Source organism: Rhodamnia argentea, chromosome 8, assembly GCF_020921035.1.
Source record: "Rhodamnia argentea isolate NSW1041297 chromosome 8, ASM2092103v1, whole genome shotgun sequence".
NCBI classification, from domain to species: domain Eukaryota; kingdom Viridiplantae; phylum Streptophyta; class Magnoliopsida; order Myrtales; family Myrtaceae; genus Rhodamnia; species Rhodamnia argentea.
Window position 1 is genome coordinate 23,429,117 of NC_063157.1, and position 17,866 is coordinate 23,446,982.

General features: G+C 38.7%; 1 protein-coding gene across 2 annotated transcripts; it reads left to right on the plus strand.

The window, feature by feature from the left end:
• Positions 1-7,353: 7,353 nt before the first annotated feature.
• LOC115735411 (DNA repair protein RAD5A) lies at positions 7,354-17,118 on the plus strand. Of its 2 annotated transcripts, XM_030666628.2 has the most exons (20): positions 7,354-8,182; positions 8,318-8,451; positions 8,650-8,785; positions 8,902-8,955; positions 9,029-9,175; positions 9,266-9,417; positions 9,500-9,584; positions 9,666-9,932; positions 10,069-10,215; positions 10,329-10,484; positions 10,694-10,761; positions 11,922-12,044; positions 12,128-12,227; positions 12,544-12,656; positions 13,733-14,011; positions 14,148-14,348; positions 15,047-15,140; positions 15,271-15,342; positions 15,862-15,960; positions 16,447-17,118. In XM_030666628.2, exons 1-20 carry the CDS (start codon positions 7,628-7,630, stop codon positions 16,567-16,569), a joined length of 3,105 nt encoding a protein of 1,034 aa, XP_030522488.1. In that variant the 5' UTR covers positions 7,354-7,627; the 3' UTR covers positions 16,570-17,118. The 2 variants fall into 2 exon arrangements, with proteins under 2 accessions (XP_030522488.1, XP_030522490.1); XM_030666630.2 differs by lacking the exons at positions 15,047-15,140; positions 15,271-15,342; positions 15,862-15,960; positions 16,447-17,118 and having other exon boundaries at positions 13,733-13,967; positions 14,148-14,300.
• The last annotated feature ends 748 nt before the right edge of the window (positions 17,119-17,866 follow it).

The following is a 17,866-nucleotide window of genomic DNA, read 5'->3' on the forward strand; positions in this document are numbered from 1 at the left end:
TAAAAATTCAAAAATGAACTTAGGTCCTTTTTCTTTTAATTAAAGATTTGAGAGATATTGGATTATTTAGTATGAAAAGAGAGAATGGAATACATTGATTATATTCATTTGCTCGTCCGAAAAAAAATGATTTTTGAAATGAAATTAAGCTATTGTTTTCATTTCCAAAGTTTTAATGTATCGGAAATTTCTTTAGTGATGAAGACCTCTCAATTTTCTCGAAATGAAATTATCATCATATAAAGGCTTTGTTTGCCTCGAGAAAAATAAATGTTTCAAAAATATTTTTAGAAAAATAATCGCTTATATTGTTTAAAATAATTAGTTAATGAAAATTTTTTTATTATTGAAAACTATTAATGTCTAAATATCTTCGAAATAATGAAAAAAAATTATTCATTCATTTTTATAAGAGATTTAAAAGATCATTTTTAATAAAATATTTTCTAAATATTCATCTTCAGCTACATAAAAGGGGTCAACGTCACTTTAAATTTTTCCAATTCTTTTCACTCATTGGAATATTATTTTTAATTTAACAAAGAATCCAAATTAGCTTAATCGTTGGGCTCGAATGATAATCTTTCATCCGTTTGGGAAGCATAAAAAATTATTCATTACTTGTACTTCGTACAACTTTCTCTTCAAACCTAATTAACTAATAAAAAAGTTAAGAGTTGTAAAAATAATGAGAAAATAATTGACACAAGAAAAACTAGGTGGAACTGGAAAGGCGAATTGAGGGGGACTATGATTGTATATGCCATTAGTTGAGTTTATCGAAATATTGTAAATATTTTAGTGAAAGTCAGTTTGCAAAAAGTGAAAGAGTTAAAAATTAGATCCACCGTAATTAACATGTGTCCCATGAATTGACATTTCGCACTTTGTTTACAAAATTTTGGTATGCACGTGCAATTCTTCAGCCATATTCACTTGTTGAATTAAGTTAATTTTGTCAATTTACATTACTTGAACACGTAATATTACTGCTGTTAGAAATACATTTCTTTCTTTTTTTGGGTTTTTGGCTTACAAATGAATAAGGCCTTAAAACGACAATATAAAAATCAGTGACTCCCAAAAGAGAAAGAAAAAAAAAACGAAGAAATGACGATGGTCGGAAAACACCAAATCGAACGAGTCAACTCAGTGTACCTTCGCCGCTTCTGTAAATTCTTTTTTCCCACTCGAATCGGTTAAGCGCGCGTTTTTTTTTTTCCGCCCTTGTTGTTGTCGTGCCCTTTCGTGCGACGAAACGAAGCAGCGAAATCACAAAATTGGCGGGAACGAGTCCGGCTTCGATATTGTTGCCCGCCAAATTTCCTTCATCTTTTCTTTTTTTTTTTCTTTTTGGGTGATGTCACTGACGTGCGAACCCCACGGGGCCCTTTTTCGTCTTTGGGGCATGCAATTTCGAATTTCGGTGCGTCCGCTCACTCGATTCGGCTATTTGGGGTTCGGGCCTCCCGGGAGAAATTGAACAATTGAAAAACTGAACAATTGGGAAATTGAAATTTGCCTCGTTGATTTGTAGAAACCTGTGATGGATCGCAAATTTTTTGCGCTTTTTTATTAGGTACATGCGGGGGGAAAAGAGACTTTTCTTTCGTTCTATCGAGGCTTTTCTGTGTAGAAATTCCTTATTCGATTTCGGGACTTGATTCAACTTTGTGCCGTTTTTTTTATGCAAATGTAAGATGTACATGTAAGTGGTAATTGTATTAAAGAAGAAAGAAAGAAAGAAATGTAAGGGTATCAAGCGATGTAAGAGTCGGACAAACTGGGAAGTCGTGTGTAACACCCCATCGTTTGAAGCGATCTTTCAATTTGTCTAACATAGCAGTTGAATTGCTTTGGTATATCTGAGCTGAGCTGCTAATGCTGTTGAATGCACTTTGCTCATTTTGCCTAAGTAATTTGTATTGAATGAAGTTGTACTTCATGCAAGAATCTGAGTTGACGTTGAATGAAGTTATTGTATATTATCATGGGCCAACACTTGTGCTTGCAGCCCTGAAACATGTAGACTAGGGGTGCGCATGATAACACTCTTAGAAGTGGATTTCTATTTCAAAAGTATTTACGGAGTATAAATTCATTTGGTAATGTAAATTCTGAAACAGCAATCCGTTTGGTAAAAATTTGTACTTCTGAAAGAAATTTCTACTTCTAAAGTTATTTTTCTTCCAATTTGAGAAGTTAAAAAAAAAAAAAAAAACTTCTCCAATTCAAGAAATACTTCTTGTCTCACCCTTTTTTTATTACGCCCTCCTTCGCCAACCTGCGCCACCGCGGATCATCGCCAACCATCGCCCACGACCACCGCCAACCATCACCTACCCCGGCCACTGCAGACCTCCGTCGATCGCCACCTGCCGACCATCCCCTATAGTCAAACACCGTCGGGCCGCCGCCCATTGTCGCCCACAACTACCAACCGCCGTTGTTGCAACCGCCGACCATCGCTCACTGCCAATCTTCGCCGGTCGCAATCGCAGCCAATTGTCGATCTTCGTCGACCACAACCGCCACCCCCTGCCGCCAACCATCAACCACCACGTCAATTGTCGCCTCTGAGTAGTCGTCTCTGGCCATTGGAGTAAAAAATAAATAAAAAATTATTTTTAAAGAATTTTAAAATGTTAAAAAATGAAGTAGAATTTTTTCGATTACCGATAATAATTTTTCATATAATATTTTGTGTTTATAACATTTTAGATGTACAAATTTTCAACCATTATCAAATGAATTTCTCTCGATCGAAATAACTTCTTGAGTAGAAGTAGAAAAATCCACTTACGTTTCTGATGAGAAGTAAAAAAATCGACTTTTTGCTATAAGTTGATTTCTGAAGTAGAAGTGTTACCCCCTAGGCTTCTAATGACTCGTCCACCATTTGAATCACCTTAGCTCAGCCTTCCTCTCAAAATATCACTCATATACACAATTGACTCGGATCATAAAGAGAAGTGTTTGAGATTATTGGGAGGGGACCTTTATCTATACTTGAGCCCATTTAATTAGGGTCTGTATGGTAACGTTTCTGTTCTTGGAAACATATTTAGAATAGAAACATTTTTTTGTGTTTCTGTTCCCGGCTACGATTTTCAAGAATAGAAACGCGTTTGGTAAGTACAAAAAAAAACACTTTTTTCACTAAAAAGAAGGATTTGCAACCGGCGGCCAACGATTGGCGGTAGCGGGTGGCGGTGGCAACCGGCGGTGGTGGCGGGGGGCGGCAAGCAATCGGTGGCTGGCGGTGGTGGCGAGGGGTGGCAAGCGGCGGCGGCGAGTGGCCAATGATCTACGATGGGCGGCAGCAGCCGCATCAACTCCTCGGCGACGATGGTGAGTTGTGGTGACTTGCACAAGCTTGCCCTGGAGTTGTTTCCAAAAAGTGTTCCGAATAACAAGAAACAAGTTTTTTTTGTTCCTTAATTTTGCTTCAAAAGTGTTCTCCGGAACACTTTGGAATATTTTTTTATCATACATGTTTTCTGTTCGAAAGTGTTGTCGCGACCTAAAAATTCAGAAAATTTCCGGGTTAATGGATTATCGGGTTAATTATTTAACTAACCTAACTCGGACTCTCCCAAGTCCATACCAAATCGCAACTTGAGGTTCAATTGATTAACATGCAGTGTATTTTAATTTTGGAGCCACCACTAATCATTTATGGTAGGTCGATTAGAAACCTAAATAAAATAGCGGGAGAACTATTTTATTCCTACGAACCGGAGATTAAGAATTCGGGGACTTGATTATGCCGGATTACTCTAACGCCCTTGCGGTACCATTTTATTTCATGAAAAATCATTTGAGAATGCAACATTAATTGATTTTAACCTAAGTCACTAACAAAGGTTATCATACGGGTACGCAATCAATTAATGAACATCTAGAAATCAATATAATCAAGGGAGCATGCGCCACACAAGATAATTCTTTTATTTTTGATTTTTTTTTATGAATGCATGAAAAACTATACTATATGCAATGCAATGTTATGAATTAAATGCAAGACTAAACAAGATGACATGCAAATTAAATTATTATGCAAAATTAATTAAAACCTAGACATGCAATTTTAATACGCAATATAAGCTAAAATGCAACCTAATATGACATGGCAAGAAATAATGACGTGGCATGGATGACGTGGCAAGGATGAACGATTTTTTTTATATTTTCGGATGAATTAATTTCCTAAAATAGAACTATGCCAAAACAATATTTATCTTGCATATTTTAGAGTTCGAATTGACCTAAACCCTAATATATTAAGATAGATTATTTTAGGCATAAAATTCTATTTAAACATGCAATTTCTATTCTAGTATGCAATCTAACCTAAATAAAAAATTAGATATGCAATATCTACATGTTATTTTTTAAAAGATGCAATTTTCAGACATGCAAAGTGAATGAATGCAATTTTTTAGAATTTTTGAGATCACATCATGCGACGGGTATATTCTAAAAAAATATGACAATCAAGCAATTCAAATCAAATGAGGAAAGTGAATATGCCAATCGATGTCAAACAAGAAAGTGGATATATCAATCAAGTTTTGGAATATTTCGCGAATATTTGAGTCAATATTTAATTCGTAATCTTACGATTAACGATTAAACCCAAATCCTTGCCTAATCGAGTATTCCATCAATAATCCTAAAGATGGACGTTCTCGATCGTGTGACAAGTTGCGGATTAGGAAAGAAAATTTTCCTAATCAGCCTGTATTTTGAAAAAATATCCACTTCGATGCAATATGCAAATAAATCACAAAATAAGCAAGTGAATATATCAAAGTTCAGGATATGAAATTTACCTTATCTTGCAAATTTATGCTTTCCTAATTTGGACTAGACCAAATTTTGTACTCCGAGCATCCACTTCTTGGATCGGTTTAGTGAGGACACGTTCGATGGGAAATCTGCTGGTCTTTGTGCTATGCAATGGTGTACAAGGCACGTTTGGCGAGACTTGTGGAACACCTATGAAGGGCCTGCAAAGTCAACACTATCATTCAAGGAGATTATTACGCTGCATATGGACTAGGCTTCGAAGGATTCTAGAGAATCGAGGCTCTCTTTTGAGATATATTATAAAAAAAAACTTCGTGGCAACGGTCTCTCGTCGCAGGATAGAAAGGGTCAACGGCACCGAGTCGGATTAGCGGGAGATAGCACCGACGAAGATGCTAGAATAGGATTCGTCGTCGTCATCAAAAGTAGAGACGAGACAGCTCGGACAAGGCGGCACAACGACCGATTCTTCAGAGCCGTAGGCTTATTAGGTTGGATCGGAATCGCAAATCTGAAACTTCGTGGCCGCCCGTCAAGACGTTCAACAAATCAATAAGAAGTGAAAACCGCGAGCGATGACCTTCAGTACGTCTCATGTGGATCTGCAAGAAAAGGAGAATTAAAGCAAAAAATCACTTTTGTTGTTGACCTCACCTGTTCGTCACCTTGCATGGGGATGAGGACGTTATGATGAGCACGCCGCCCACTAATACTTGGACTTGAGGTGAAGCCTTAATGCCTGCAGATCAACTCCATGAGCGTGAGACAGAAGTCCCTCTCTATCCTTTTCTCTCTCTTTTTTTTTCTTCTTTCTCTCAACTTCTCTCGTGATTTTTTTGAGCTAGAAAATTTTCCTGACTCCCTCTCTCTCTCTCCTATGGCTCTCGACCTCCTAAAAAATTTCCCCCCTTTGGAATGAGCGTTGATGTTCTTTTATAGGCGAGCAAGTCCTGATTCTCAATAAAGCAATAAAATCCCTTTTACACGTGAAGATATCATAGAATATATTATTCAAAATATTTACCCTTTTGCTGACCACATTCCCCTTTTCTATATTGTCTTCCCTTGTACGAGTGTACGTGCATAACTTCTTGATTATTATTTTTCTTCATTGAAGATTGTTGTTGATCAAATCAACTTTTCCAACTTGGGTATTTTTTTTGAAGATATTAGCCATGTGATGGGTCTTTGCAAGATCCTTTGTGCAGGCATAGTCCAATCAATCCAATTAATTACAGAAACATTCGTCGCCGGTCCAATTAAATGCAATGAACGCTATGCAAAAATTAAAATGAAAATGAATTAAATATTTTTGTTAGAGACTAAGATTAATCTCTAATTTTTTTATGCAAATTTTCCCTAAAAAATTTAGTCAAAATTTAGGTGTCAACAAGTGTTCCGGGGAGCACTTTCGGAACGAAAACACTTTCTAAGGAATGTTACCATACAAGCCCTTAATGTCGTAGATCTCTCATAGTTCCGATTATGTATCAAAAGGTATAACAAAAAAACAAAAACAAGAGAGCACAAGCATCCATTGATACATTTTCTTCCTCTTCATCCATAATCCAAGGGGGAAATTCCAAATAAGGGTTCGAAGTGCTCTTATTTTCTCAAATAAAGACATGGAGCGAACTTTATTTTAAATAAGGGTTTGAAGTGGCATATCAATTTTAAATAATGATATGAAGTGGCCATGTAGTCTCAAAAAAAGGCATAACCTAAAGAGTATTTTCGTCTTTTTTTTTTCTATTTGAAATTGAAAAATAAAAGGAACAAACACGAGTGGGAGGGCTGCCACTCTACCATCGGTGGGGCGTCGACGAAGGCTAGTGTGGTTGTCGGCACCTCGGTGAGAGTCGGCGACCTTGCCGACCAAAGGCGAGGTCGGGCAGGCCCCCACTAGGATCGGGAGAGGGTCGGCGACCCCCACCAATGTTTGTTCCTTTTTATTTTTCAATTTATTTTTTAATTTAGAAAGAATAAAAAAATGAAAAAGTCAAAAAATAAAAAAAAATGAAAATATTTTTTAGGTCATGCCCTTTTTTGAGATTCTATAGCTACTTTAGGCCCTTATTTGAAATTATAATGCTACTTCAGGCTATTATTTAAAATAAAGTCCACTTCAATTCTTTATTTGAAAAAATAAGACCACTTTGGGTTCGGGCCCTTAAGGTCGCTTGACCTTGGCGATCCTCACCTAGGGTTACAAGGGGCCTCATCCGAGCTTTGTTCGACCTCCGTAGCCTGGTGGTTTGGCTCGACGAGAGTTGCGACGAATCTGCTACTATGCCCGTGGACTTTTGCCAAAGTATTATTATTATTTTTTTTTTGGGAAGGAACTTTTGCCAAAGTTGCTTTACAGTTTACACAATATACTTCAATTAAATGCTAATGGCTTTCGCATAATATCCTTCGGAAAATGGCTCGACATGTTCATCCAAAGCCGAACCAACGCAGCCAGATAGCCCCCTCCATTTTGCTACCGTGAGACGCTCCACATTGAACCACGCCCTCTCGTGGCGGGAAGGGCGAAGGGAAGTGAGTGTCCACTCAACTCTCGCGCACTCTTTTCTCTTTCGCTCCCGACTTTAACACCGCCCCGCCCCGCCTTTTTCAACTTTTCTCCCCTCTCATCGCTCTCAATTTCAACACCGTCCTTCGCAAATTCTCGCTAACTTCTCAGATTCGTGGACCTGCGAAGTTTTCGTTTGATCCGAAGATACTCGCTTCGTCCCTCAATCGGCGGCTTCGATTCGCCCGAGATTAGGATTAGGGCTAGGGGTTTGGGCCGGGGCTCGCGCTCGCCTTCTGGATGGGGAGCAAGGTGACGGACGAGCTGTTGTCGACCGTCCGGTCCGTCGTCGGCGCAGATTTCTCGGACATGGACATAATCAGAGCCCTGCACCTGGCGAATAGTGACGCCACGGGGGCGATCAACATAATCTTCGACACGCCCAATTTCAAGACGAGAGAGAGGCCTCAGCCCCGGAGGAATGCCGGCGGGGCCACGAATCGCAACTCCAGCTCCCAGAGCGACGGCGTAATTTCCAAACGGAGGCCGGATGAAGAAGGTCGCAGGTTGGATGGTCTGGGCGGAGGTGCGGCGGATAGAGCGGTTTTGAGAGAGGGTGTTGAAGATGGCCGAGAATCATCAGGGGCAGAGGACAAGTGGTGGTTCGTCGGAAGCGGTGAAGTTGCTGGGCTCTCCACCTGCAAGGGGAGAAGAGTGAAGCCTGGAGATAAACTGACTTTTACATTTCCGTCGAAGCAGAGTGCTGCGTCGCCTTCGCCAGGGAAATTTGGAAAAGGACGGAGCGCTGCAGCTTGTTCAGAGATTGTGAGGTTTTCTACGAAAGAATATGGAGAGGTATGTCCCGTTTCATTCAACTTCAAATTCGAAATTTTACTGGCCTTTTTCTTTTTGGGTTTGTTTGGGGGGGGGTGGTTCTGTTGATTTTTGGTTCTCACTGCTGAGCTTGCTTTTTGATGGCAACGTTGGCAGATTGGTCGAATTCCGAATGAGTGGGCTCGGTGTCTTGTGCCGCTAGTGAGAGATCAGAAGGTGAAGATCGAGGGATGGTGCAAGTCTGCTCCGGAAATGTTGGGCATCATGGACTCGATTTTGTTATCAATAAGGTAATGTCAACTGGTGACTGTCGAGTTGTGATTTGCATATGTCTCTTTATGAATTCACGAGTCCTATCCATTATGGCCAGTCACACCATTGACACATTGTTGCAACTCTTTAAACAAGATGATATTCTGTTTTAGTGCTTGCATTGCCCGAATGCTGCATGTAACAGTTGATGACGTTGGACGTTTGCTTTTACCCAGTGTATACATTAATAGTTCCATGTTCCACGAGCAAAAGCAGGCCTCACTCAAGGCAGCTAGTAATGTTGCTGATGAATCTGTGGTGCATCCATTCCCAAATCTGTTCCGATTGCTGGGCCTAACACCCTTCAAGAAGGTGTGCTTTTCTCCATGCAATTGTGAAGCTATAGTTGTTTAATGTGATTTGGTGATTTTTCTGCACTTCTCTATATTTGTATAAGTTTATTGACATCTTTGTCTCTTGCTAAGTAGGCTGAGTTGACCCCCAATGATATGTTTCCAAGGAAACGGCCCTTAGAATCAATGGTATATGGATAAGGTTTTCCTCTTTGTACATAATTTTTAAAACTTCAACTACTAAAGAATTAAACTTGAACAGCTGAGCTCTGGTCTTCCAATCCCTTTGTCACAACCTAATAAGTCTCATAATCCATGTCAAAATGGAGATGAAGCTGAAAATGAGGAGCCCTTATCGGATTCTGATGTTGACAGGATAGTTGGTGTTGGAGATAATCTTGATTTGGAGGTACCATATGCGTTTTGTTATTTTATCATCTGCATTGTGTTACAGTTAGCAGCATTTGAGTCAAAGTCACTTCTCAATTTAATACTGCAGGAGATGGATCCTCCGTGTACGCTTCACTGTGAACTTCGTCCATATCAGAAGCAGGCTCTTCACTGGATGGTCCAACTGGAGAAGGGACGCTGCATGGATGAGGCAGCGACAACATTTCATCCTTGCTGGGAGGCATATCGTTTGGCAGACAAGTATGGCATGTTTGTACTGATTTTTTTTTCTTTTTCATTTGTTTGCTTAGAGTTGGTTCACCGATGATTTTTTCTTTTTCAGGAGGGATCTTGTTGTTTATTTGAATGCGTTCTCAGGGGATGCTACGATAGAGTTCCCAAGCATGCTTCAAATGGCTCGAGGAGGAGTATGTAATCAAGTCATTACTATTTTAAGTTATGTTTATATCGTAACATCTTGTTTATTGAATTTATAATTCTTCTTGAAGATTCTGGCAGATGCTATGGGTCTTGGGAAGACCATCATGACTATAGCTCTCCTCCTCACTCATAAGGAAATAGGCAAATCTTTGGCCAGTCAGAACATAACTCAACTGCTAAATGAAGGTGCTGAAATTTCAAACTCATTAGAGCAGTCTCCAAATCCATCCAAGAGGGACAATAAGTTCTCGGGCTTCAACAGGTTGATGAAGCAGAGGATGTTGAATGGTGGCTGTCTGATTGTATGTCCAATGACTTTGCTAGGCCAGTGGAAGGTAGGTGCAATACAATAAGCTATAGCTAAGGTTGCTTTTGTTTATTGGAGAAGGTTGCATTATGATTGTGTCGTGATTTACATAACTGGGTGGTTTGTATTTGCAAGTGACTGGATCCATAGGATTGTTTTGACAGGCTGAGATTGAAACTCATGTACAGCCTGGGTCTCTGTCAGTGTATGTTCATTATGGACAAAGTCGACCAAAGGATGCAAAGCTCTTGGCACAAAGTGACATTGTAGTCACTACATATGGTGTTTTAGCCTCTGAATATTCTGGAGAGGTAGCTTAAAGATCTCTCTCTCTCTCTCTCTCTCTCTCTCTCTATCTACCTATCTATCTATCTATTTAGATATAAGCAGGTGACATGTTTCCGTGCAATCGATTACTTTGCAGAATTCTGGGGAGAGTGGTGTGCTTTTCTCAGTTCGGTGGTTCAGAGTGGTTCTTGATGAGGCTCATACTATAAAATCCTCGAAGAGCCAAACTTCTATGGCTGCTGCTGCCTTAGTTGCCAATTGCCGGTGGTGTTTGACTGGTACACCGATTCAGGTGAACTTTTGAATTTAAGTGTACGGAGACCCAAATGTCTATGGGGTTGGAAAAATTACGAAAATATATGCTTCTGAGATGTGCTGGCTTTAACTTTGTCCCTTTTCCTCTACTGTACTTTGAAGTCTTGTTTCAGCCCAAGAAAAACTATTATGCATTTGTATCTGATACATTGTTGGGCCTTGGCGTGTGTAATTTTACTGTCACAGAACAGTCTTGAGGACATCTACAGTCTTCTTCGGTTTCTGAGAGTGGAGCCTTGGGCCAACTGGGCATGGTAAGCTTGTATGCTTCTCCCACTTTTCTTTATGTAATTTGATGCTTAGAGTCCATTTACGATGATAAGTCTTATCAAATTTGATACATGAGTGAGTGCCTTTAAAATCACAAGCTGTAATTTCCAAGAAGCCTCTTCATATGTAAAAAAAATCATTGAATTTTCCATTTTTTGTGAATTGCTGAACATTGGCAAGTGTAAGTATGACATTATAATAAGCTCAGGCAATTATGAATTGACCGATTGCTTGAAACTCATTTTCCCTTGAAGAAGAGCTCATGTTGTGGTGAAATCTTAGCTGATTGATACGACAGGTACGTTGAGAGTGGATGATACGTCTCAATTAATTATGGGTAGTCTGAATTAATAGTCGAGATCTTGCTCACATCATTTTTGAGCTTGTGCACAAGAACTAGTAAATGCTATGGAATGTCAGATTAAGCAGCCCGTGTCTCACTACTCATTGTGAGATCGGTTTACCTTTTACTGACTTGTTCAGTTCTTGAACTTATTATAGCTTTGATTATGCAGATCTTTCTCATCAACCTTTGTACTCTCAGAACTTGCTAGGATAAGTTGAATATTTATAAGCTCGAGGGTTGGCACCAAGTTCAGTGGATGGAAAGATATCATTGATATGCCTAAGGCCATTTTTTTTCTAAGTAATTGTGATCATAATTTATAAACTTGATCTCGTGTTTTTGTTTTATGGTGTATTTGTAAGGTCCCTTTTTCAGAAATATGATGACAGATACTTCGAAACTGAGAATTTGTGCAAATAATCGATTTAGTCCTTTTTAGCACGGTATTCAGTATTCAGTTGCTGTTTAATGCTTGGGTCATGGCCATTCTGGTTAAGGATATTCAAATTAGGTTCCATTTTGGTAAGAAAGGTGTATTGATGGTGACTTTTGAGTTGTTATGGCACTGAGATGTTTTTGTATGTATTCTCAGGACCTTGTGTTTCTGATGCTTTCTAGGGATCCTCCTTAGAATAATCCTAATAGTTCAAAGACTGAGGATCTTTTAGAGATTCTAATTTATATTTTTAATTTCATGGAATGTTGTGAATCTTCCTTTGTTACTTTACCAATGAATTTTCCTTTAAATATATAGTCATAGTGTCCCTTGAAATATATTATTTATAATTATTTGTTTAGGTGGAATAAACTCATCCAAAGACCCTTTGAGGAAGGGGAAGAGAGGGGGTTGAAACTGGTGCAAACAATCTTAAAGCCGATTATGCTGAGAAGAACAAAGTTCTCCACAGATAGAGAAGGACGGTGAGCATAATGGAGGACATGTCAGTACTTGGTCTCTTCCTTCTGTGTAACATGAATATGAATTTTAATTTGTGCAACTGCAGGCCCATTCTAGTTCTTCCTCCAGCTGATGTTAAGATCATTTATTGTGAATTGAGCGAAGCTGAAAAGGACTTCTATGAAGCACTTTTTAAAAAATCCAAGGTTTGTATCACCATCGGCAATTTCATGGAAGATAAATTTCCGTTAACTTCATATGTTTGTAGAAAATCAATAATTTGGAGAATGTTTTCCTAATTGTGATCGTCTATATCTCTTAGGAAAATGAGTTAATGGAAAATGTTTTCGTTATTAGTAAAAATGATTGGACGTTGATTGTTGTTACTAATGCTTGTATATTTTGTTGACTCAGTTTCATAAGTGATAAAAATGATGAAAGTTTCAATTAGTTTCTTATTATTATTCTCATTATGATTAGGTACTGTTATTCCCATTATGATTTAGCATTTTATTTCTCTAGGTCAAGTTTGATCAATTTGTTGAGCAAGGCCGGGTTCTTCACAATTATGCTTCAATATTGGAGTTACTTTTACGTCTTCGCCAATGTTGTGATCACCCATTTCTTGTGATGAGGTGCAGTATCTTTATATGTTCGTCCTTACTATCATGTGTAGTTGCATTGCCTCTGTATGATGATCACTTCATGGAGATGAGCTGGTGTATGCTATCTATAACACTGGGAAGATTGTTAGGATATTGGTAAAATTCCAAATGTCTTTTTGAATGGAAATATGATCCCATTCTATCTGTGTCTCTATAGACATGAAAATATTATCCCGAACTCTGAGGTAGCAGTCTTACCAGAAAACTAAAATGATGAGAAGTGCTGCTAAATTCTTGACACTCACTCTTCATATGTTTAGCATCCACCCACTTTTGGAATCTGCTTTTCTCACATGCTTTCTTCTCCATGTTTTCTGTGAGAAATGGAATACATAAACTCGTACAGAATACACTCTCATTTTGGCAGAGCTAAACATAAACCTCCTCGTATGCTTGTGAAGGTGTCATTTTCTACCTAGATGTATCTCTTCTTCAATCGAAAGATACAGTGGCTTGTAATATGAAAAGCATCAATGGTCAAGAAAATGGATACTTCTATTGAGCAAGCATATTCGTTGATTTTTCATTCTTAATTCTTATTGTTATTATTGTTGTTGTTGTTATCATTACTACCACTACTGCCGTTGTTGTTGTTGTTGTTAAGCAGGAACTATGTTGCATGATTATTCTTTTTCTCGTTTACGTTGGACTCTACACCTTTTGATCACATAACCTTCTTTTTAAATTTTGAAACTATCATACATTATTTCTAGAGATCATAGATTGGGAAAAAAGAAGAAACCATTGGAACTTACTCCTTATAGTTATAGTTCTGTCCATGAATATGGAATATGGGGTTTTGGGCGGGGGGGCGGGGGGGTGTTGGTGGTGGAGGGAGGAACAATGCTTCCTGCAGGTGTCTTTCCCCTGATTCTTGTTTCAGAACATCTAATCGCTGGATGGCAATGCCTAACTTGTGATTGCTGAGAGTATTCTTTTAAGTTTTCATTGCGTTATTTTGCTTACTACCTGTGTTACATCTAGTACTACATATTAGGAAGCTCTCATTATGTTAATGTTTGGTGTTGCGTGGCTTGTCTGTCCAGTCGAGGGGATACACAGGAATATGCTGACCTGAACAAGCTAGCGAGACATTTCTTAAAAGGAAGTTTGAGCAACCTGGATGAGGGGAACAGCAATGCACCATCGCGGGCTTATGTTCAAGAGGTCGTGGAAGAGCTCCGTAAGGGGGAAGTCGGAGAATGCCCGATATGTCTTGAAGCCTTTGAAGATGCAGTTCTAACAGTTTGTGCTCACCGCTTATGCCGAGAGTGTCTTTTGGCAAGTTGGCGTAATTCAAATTCTGGTTTATGTCCTGTTTGTAGGTATTTTGGGAAAGCTCACACATGTTATAGAAGTCTGAACGTCATTTTTTTCATTTCTCCTTAGAGGCTTGTCCCATTTTAACTCTGTGTTTGAGGTAATTCAGTAAGTATTGTGATCTTTGTTGTACTTTTGCAGGAAAACTATCACTAGACAAGATTTGATCACGGCACCAACTGAAAGTCGTTTCCAGGTTGACATTGAGAAAAACTGGGTTGAATCATCCAAAGTTTCTGCTCTCTTGCATGAACTTGAGAACCTTCGGTCTTCAGGTTCAAAGAGCATTGTTTTCAGCCAATGGACTGCCTTTTTGGACCTTTTGCAGATTCCTCTTTGTCGGTAGGGTTTGTGCCAGCAATTTTTGAGTACCTTTGCATCTTGTTAAGAGAGATGTATAGTTGGTTTGGATCCAAAATTTTCAAGTCATCCAAACCTCTTTTTTCCTCACTTTATGATGTAGCAAATATGGACCATTTCTTAATGTGCACTTCTACTCCTCCCTAGGTCCTGCAGCTTTCATAAGCAACTTACGCGGTATATGCTGAAGTGCTTTCTGCAGATGAGCATGATGCCGTTTATTTTTGTTGCTCTATGCTTTATGCCTGACATAAAGCTTTGCTGTCTATATGCAAGCAGTTTTTTAGGTTATCTCCGTAGATATAAACTTAAAAGAGTTGTGAATATCCTCAGACTGTAAACAATTGAGGTGCATTTGTTTTTTGGAAATGAATGGTTTGGAAAATATTTTCTAAAATGATTGCTTATATCGCTTATGAAATGAATGAAATAAAAATATTTTCACCCTTCATAATAACGTTTAGACATAAATTTTTATCGATAATAAAAATATGTTCATAGACTAATAATTTCAAACGATACAAACAATTACTTTTAGGACAGTGTTTTCCAAGTCATTCCTTTTCTGCGAAACAAGTTAAGCCTAAGTGCTAGTATTTTTCCGCTTTTACATAGTTGTCAATTTTCTTTATGGGCCTCTCTTTTTTGTCATCTGACATATTCACCTTTTTTTTTTGCAGAAATAAGATTCCATTTGTTCGTCTGGATGGGTCTCTCAGTCAGCAACAGCGTGAAAATGTGATTAAACGGTTTTCAGAGGACAATGATATTCTGGTTAGCATAGATAGTTTTCTCCTTTGGTTTTCTTCTTTTTACTCTCATTTCATTTTCACTTTTGTTTTGCTGGAGTTGGGGTGATGATTTGTTTTGGCTGATAGATTTTATGGATGATCATTTTACTTAGGTCTTACTGATGTCACTGAAGGCTGGGGGGGTGGGAGTAAATTTGATAGCTGCTTCCAATGCTTTCGTCCTGGTAAGCTGATACTATTTGGATTAGCTGGATCAAATGTGTTGCCTCCTGTTATCTTACTGGAGGACAAGCCGTATTTCATGCTATCTTCAATGAAGTATAACTTTACGATCTGATTTCAGCATATATTGCTGATTAAAAGAGTACAGAAAGATGTTTTTGGGAGATGTATAGGATCAAAATTGCCTTGTTTGGATAAGATTAGTAACGTAAGATACATTTTAATATCAGGAAAAGGTAATAGGAATTGTGGCTCTATTCAAGATTGTAACACCACAGGGATAGTGCTTGTAGAAGAACCGGAACATTTCAGTTAACTTTTGTGTTCCATCTAACCAGCATCCACTCAATGCCTTGGGGCCTTCCTTGGATGAAGTTCAGTTATGCCTTTCATTGCTTGCAGAAACCTCCAAATTTAATATTTTTCAGAAGCTTGAAATGTTTTGGGCAAATGTTTAAATATGGTCTTAAAGAGGAGAATTTGATAATATTGTATTCACATTGTCCTTTAATGTTCTGAAGGATCCATGGTGGAATCCAGCAGTGGAGGAACAAGCTGTCATGCGCATTCATCGCATTGGGCAAACAAAAAGTGTGATGATCAAACGGTTCATTGTGAAGGTTTTCGCTATTTCCTTAGACTGAGTAGTTGTATGGATGGGATTTGTCCTTTTTGGCTCTAATGGCTCCAGCAGAAAACTTCCTTCGAGTTTTGGGGGTTATAATTAGGTGTTGTTGAGGTGATTTATCATGTGTGGCCAAGAAAAAGAGGACTATTGTGTGAACGATGTTTGTGGCGGGTAACTGGGTTTATTTCTTTTATTGGTTGAAATATTTTTTGATAATCACATGGTTCTCATCCGTGGGTGCGGCATTTGGTCGTGCACTCTTACCACTTATGCACTTAGATTTAAGCCTATTCCCTTTTACTTTGGCTTTTTTGAGGATGATTTTTTCTTGCCACCGGATGCATTATTTACGTACTTCAATGAGGTGGCTATTTCTCTGATAAAGTCCTTACTAGATCTGTGTGATTGTTATCCATAAACATGTTTGCTCCTCGAGTTTTTTTAGGGCCTTACAATTTTTGACATCTGCAAATGGCAGGGAACAGTCGAGGAGAGGATGGAAGCAGTGCAAGCACGTAAACAGCGAATTATATCCGGTGCTTTGACAGATCAAGAAGTTCGCACAGCACGTATAGAGGAGCTGAAGATGCTTTTCACGTAGTCCTCGCAGAATTTCCATTCCATGATTTTTGTGAGATGGCTCTAAGCTAGGGAGCCGTGGAGATCCAGATCTATCAGAAGCCGGCATAGTAAAAGATTCCACACTTCGCTTTGCTGTGAAAGAAGTTGGGCTATCTAGGCTCGCTAATTCTAGATTTATCAGGCTCAGGATGGAGGGAAGTCTGATAAGGTCATTCAGGGCCACGGATGTTTCATAAGTTAATGGGGAGGAGATCAGAGCAGGCTTTGGTGCAATGCTTTTTCATGGACATTTGGGGGGCTCCTGGTGGGACTGAACTCAAGAACAGTTGTATGGAGTGAGAAGAGGGAAGACGTTGAAATGGGGGTTGGGTTGATTTTGTATGCTCCAATATAGCGTCGTTTCGTCGGAACCAACATATTGCAATTCGTTGTCGGAAATGATTGCATTATTTTCTCGAAAGTCGAATGTAAAACATAGTCCTGGTGACTTGGCTTTGTACATGCTTAAGTAAAATGATATGAGCAGCTTATTTCAGTAAGACAATTGTGTGGTGTTATGACGATTTTATTGCAGGACCTTTTCGTTTCTTTTCTTTTTCTGTTGTAAGTTTTTACCCCTTTTGCTAGATCATCAATTCCACCAAATAAGAGAGGCCATTGAATGGGAACACTTTTTGGCTCTTTGGCGTCAGTGAGCTTGTGAAATCTAATGCTTCATCGAAAGTCTAAAATGAAAACAAAATCTCAAAAGGTACTACGAAAATCTTACAATAATTATGGACTCAATGTGTATATATAAAAAGTTCATATGTTGCAAGCTTAAGCTTGACTCAAATCGCTAGCTTAATATAAACTCGACTCTAACCAGCTCGAGCTCAATTGAGTATTAAATTTCTTACTCGAGCTTGACTCAAATGGTGAAGAGAGATGCTTGAGTTCACTTTAACTCCGGTTGATTACCGGGAATAAATGAATTCAGCCTTTAACTTGGGCTTGACAATTTGAATTTTATTCCCCGTAGCTTTTTCATAACAATTAAGGTCCAATAGAATATAATAGAAACTGTTTTTTTTCCCTGAAAAGTGGAAAAAATATTTTCATCAATCGAGTAGTTCAAGCTCGAGTTGGAGCTGAACCTCGGATGAATCGATCTCGAGCAACTGCTGAACCAATTTTGAATTACTTGTGCGTAATTTGACTCAACTCTGTCGCCATGTTGTACCACATGTCAATGGGACGTAGAGAAAACAATCACTAAGAAGGGAAAGCTTCGAAATTCGAGCATTATGGTTAGTTGCGATACAAACCAAATGAAT